The sequence below is a fragment of the Engraulis encrasicolus genome, chromosome 1, assembly GCF_034702125.1.
Source record: "Engraulis encrasicolus isolate BLACKSEA-1 chromosome 1, IST_EnEncr_1.0, whole genome shotgun sequence".
Classification (NCBI taxonomy): Eukaryota; Metazoa; Chordata; class Actinopteri; order Clupeiformes; family Engraulidae; genus Engraulis; species Engraulis encrasicolus.
Genome location: NC_085857.1, coordinates 14055475 through 14058816, shown reverse-complemented (window position 1 = coordinate 14058816; position 3342 = coordinate 14055475). Strand labels below are relative to the sequence as shown.

The 3342-nt window shown below is 53.8% G+C and overlaps 1 protein-coding gene across 1 annotated transcript; it reads right to left on the bottom strand.

Moving 5' to 3' along the window:
• Positions 1 to 215: 215 nt before the first annotated feature.
• Positions 216 to 980, bottom strand: LOC134448146 (uncharacterized protein DDB_G0271670-like; the record flags this gene model as incomplete). The annotated part of the gene is made up of 1 exon (XM_063197909.1): positions 216 to 980. A coding segment is annotated over one exon (765 nt), but the record flags the coding sequence as incomplete, so codon positions are not given.
• Between the last annotated feature and the right edge of the window lie 2362 nt (positions 981 to 3342).

The window sequence follows — 3342 nt, the reverse complement described above, 5'->3', positions numbered from 1 at the left end:
GAGGGGGAGGAGGAGGAAGCGAGGGAGGAGGAGGAGGAGGAGGAGGAGGCGAGGGAGGAGGAAGCGAGGGAGGAGGAGGAGGGGGAGGAAGCGAGGGAGGAGGAGGAGGCGAGGGAGGAGGGGGAGGGAGCGAGGGAAGAGGAGGAGGAGGCGAGGGAGGAGGGGGAGGAAGCGAGGGAGGAGGAGGAGGCGAGGGAGGAGGAGGAGGGGGAGGAAGCGAGGGAGGAGGGGGAGGAGGAAGCGAGGGAGGAGGAGGAGGAGGAAGCGAGGGAGGAGGAGGAGGCGAGGGAGGAGGAGGAGGAAGCGAGGGAGGAGGAGGAGGAGGAGGAAGCGAGGGAGGAGGAGGAGGAGGAGGAGGAGGCGAGGGAGGAGGAAGGGAGGGAGGAGGAGGGGGACGAAGCGAGGGAGGAGGGGGAGGAGGCGAGGGAGGAGGAGGAGGAGGAGGAAGCGAGGGAGGAGGAGGAGGAGGAGGAAGCGAGGGAGGAGGAGGAGGAGGAAGCGAGGGAGGAGGAGGAGGAGGCGAGGGAGGAGGAGGAGGAAGCGAGGGAGGAGGAGGAGGAAGCGAGGGAGGAGGGGGAGGAAGCGAGGGAGGAGGAGGAGGAAGCGAGGGAGGAGGGGGAGGAGGAAGCGAGGGAGGAGGAGGAGGAGGAGGAGGAGGAGGAAGCGAGGGAGGAGGGGGAGGAGGAGGGGGAGGAGGAAGAAGAGAGGGAGGAGGAGGAGGAGGAGGAAGCGAGGGAGGAGGAGGAGGAGGAAGCGAGGGAGGAGGAGGAGGAGGAAGCGAGGGAGGAGGAGGAGGAGGAAGCGAGGGAGGAGGAGGAGGAGGAGGAAGCGAGGGAGGAGGAGGGGGAGGGGAGGGAGGAGGAGGATGAAGCGAGGGAGGAGGAGGAGGAGGAGGGGGAGGAAGCGAGGGAGGAGGAGGGGGAAGCGAGGGAGGAGGAGGAGGAGGAAGCGAGGGAGGAGGAGGAGGAGGAGGAAGCGAGGGAGGAGGGGGAGGAAGCGAGGGAGGAGGAGGAGGAGGAAGCGAGGGAGGAGGAGGAGGAGGAAGCGAGGGAGGAGGAGGAGGAAGCGAGGGAGGAGGGGGAGGAAGCGAGGGAGGAGGAGGAGGAGGAGGAGGAGAGAGAGAGAAGCGAGGGAGGAGGAGGAGGAAGCGAGGGAGGAGGAGGAGGAAGCGAGGGAGGAGGAGGAGGAGGGACAGCAACTGCATTACGTACGGTACACAGCCATGCATGAAGAGACGCATGACTGACCACCAGGAAGAACAGATCAATTCAATATGGATGGACGGATGGAAAAAAGATAAGAGGGATAGAGTGGAGGGAGGGAGGGAGGGAGGGATGGATGAACGGATAAATGTTACCACAGACAGTAATGAGATATTATGACTCGACTGTGTGTCAGCTAGCTGTCGTGCTGCGTTTGGTCTGCATAAACACATCAGCCGTGAAAATTCACTCAAGACGACGCAGCTTGAAATGAAATGAAAACGACCGGACGAACGGACGGACGAATTCTCATTTTCCATCAAAACAACATGTCCAGATTTATTCTCGTTTTACAGCCCCTCTTTTAATCAACAACAAGAGTATACCAGAGGGAACATTGTGCTCGTTAAGAAGTAAAAGAAAACAAAACAGAAAACACTCCACTGTGAATACCACCGCTGAGTGCTTTTTAACTACAGGGCTCCATTCTCTTTAGTTGCTCCATTGTGCTTTTGTTCATTCTCCTCCCAGCTGCAGCCTCTTTTTTCTCCATTTAGTGAAGTTTTTGTGAAATGTGGATTGGGAACTGCCGCATTAATCTCCAATTAGCGAGGCCTAAATGCTTTGGCACTCTGGCAATCTAGCGGAAAGAGAAGGAGGAGGAGGAGGAGGAGGAGGAGGACATCTTCATTTATTTACTTTGTTTGTTTGTTTCTTTATTGTATGTCTTCTGTTCAGTGTTGGGTTTTCTCTTGGTGTTGAGATGGGGGGCCGTTTCACCTGATGCCAGCTCAGCTCGAAACAACAGAGTACTGGCTGTTCCCTGTCCTCCCTCCCTGCTTGTCTGCCTGCCTGCCTGCCTGCCTGCCTGCCTGCCTGCCTTCTCCTCTCCTCCCCTCTCTCTCCTCTCTCCTGTGCCCACTATTTCTGGGCCAGTGCCTCCATCAGGCCGAGAGAGAGAGAGAGAGAGAGAGAGAGAGAGAGAGTTAGAGAGAGCAAAAGAGAGAGGGAGAGAGTTAGAGAGTTAGAGAGAGCGAGAGAGAGAGAGAGAGACTTCCAGAGACAGAGAGAGAACGACAAACCAACAAGGTAGCCAGCCAACCTGATGATGTCAGTGAACAAAGCAGACCTTTCAGTTCACAAAGCGGACCTTTGAGGAAACACACACACACACACACACACACTGTCCTAGAAACCTCACAAACATTTCGGGGAATAAAAAAGTCGCAGGAAAGGGAATGTGTGTCTGCAAGGCGATTGGATGGCATATGGCCTCCTTTGTACATTAAGTTACAGTTGTTACATCACACACAACAACAGATAATTACAGCTTACCAAGGTGAGATAGCAATCGAGCTTCACTAACGAACTTGCATGACGACGTCAACTTAACTGATTGAGTTGGGGAAACATAAATAAATAAATGTTAAATACACGTTAAACGTGTTCTCCAGCATTCCGCATAACAAAAAACAAACCAAGGTTCAATGAGCAGACAGAGGGACGTATTGTAGTTAAAAATCGCTGACATGAACGGTAAGTAGACAGCTGGGGCAGAGACAGGAGACAGACATGGCTTGCAGTTAAAAGTCTAGCTGTCGGATCAGTGTTAAAGACAAACACGCACCACCTTACCACGCCTCCGACAGAACAGAACAGAGCAGAGCGATGAGCACGAGGGTGGCTGTTATTAACACGTTTACTTCCGCCTGTCCGCGGTTTCACAACCCCCCCCCACTGTTGTACGCACACACACACACACACACACACACACAACTCAGATGCTGGCGAAACATGGAAAAGGAGAGAAGTATGAAGGGGTGAAAGGGAGGAGAAAAAATGAAAACAAAAAACAAACGATATGGTGTGCCTTTTTGACCAGGTGATTCATGCTAGGTGTCAGGTAGTGTGTATACATGTGTGTGTGTGTATGAGAGAGAGAGAGAGAGAGAGAGAGAGAGAGAGAGATAGAGAGAGATAGAGAGAGATAGAGAGAGAGAGAGATAGAGAGAGATAGAGAGATAGAGAGATAGAGAGATAGAGAGATAGAGAGATAGAGAGATAGAGAGATAGAGAGATAGAGAGATAGAGAGATAGAGAGATAGAGAGATAGAGATAGAGAGAGAGAGAGAGAGAGAGA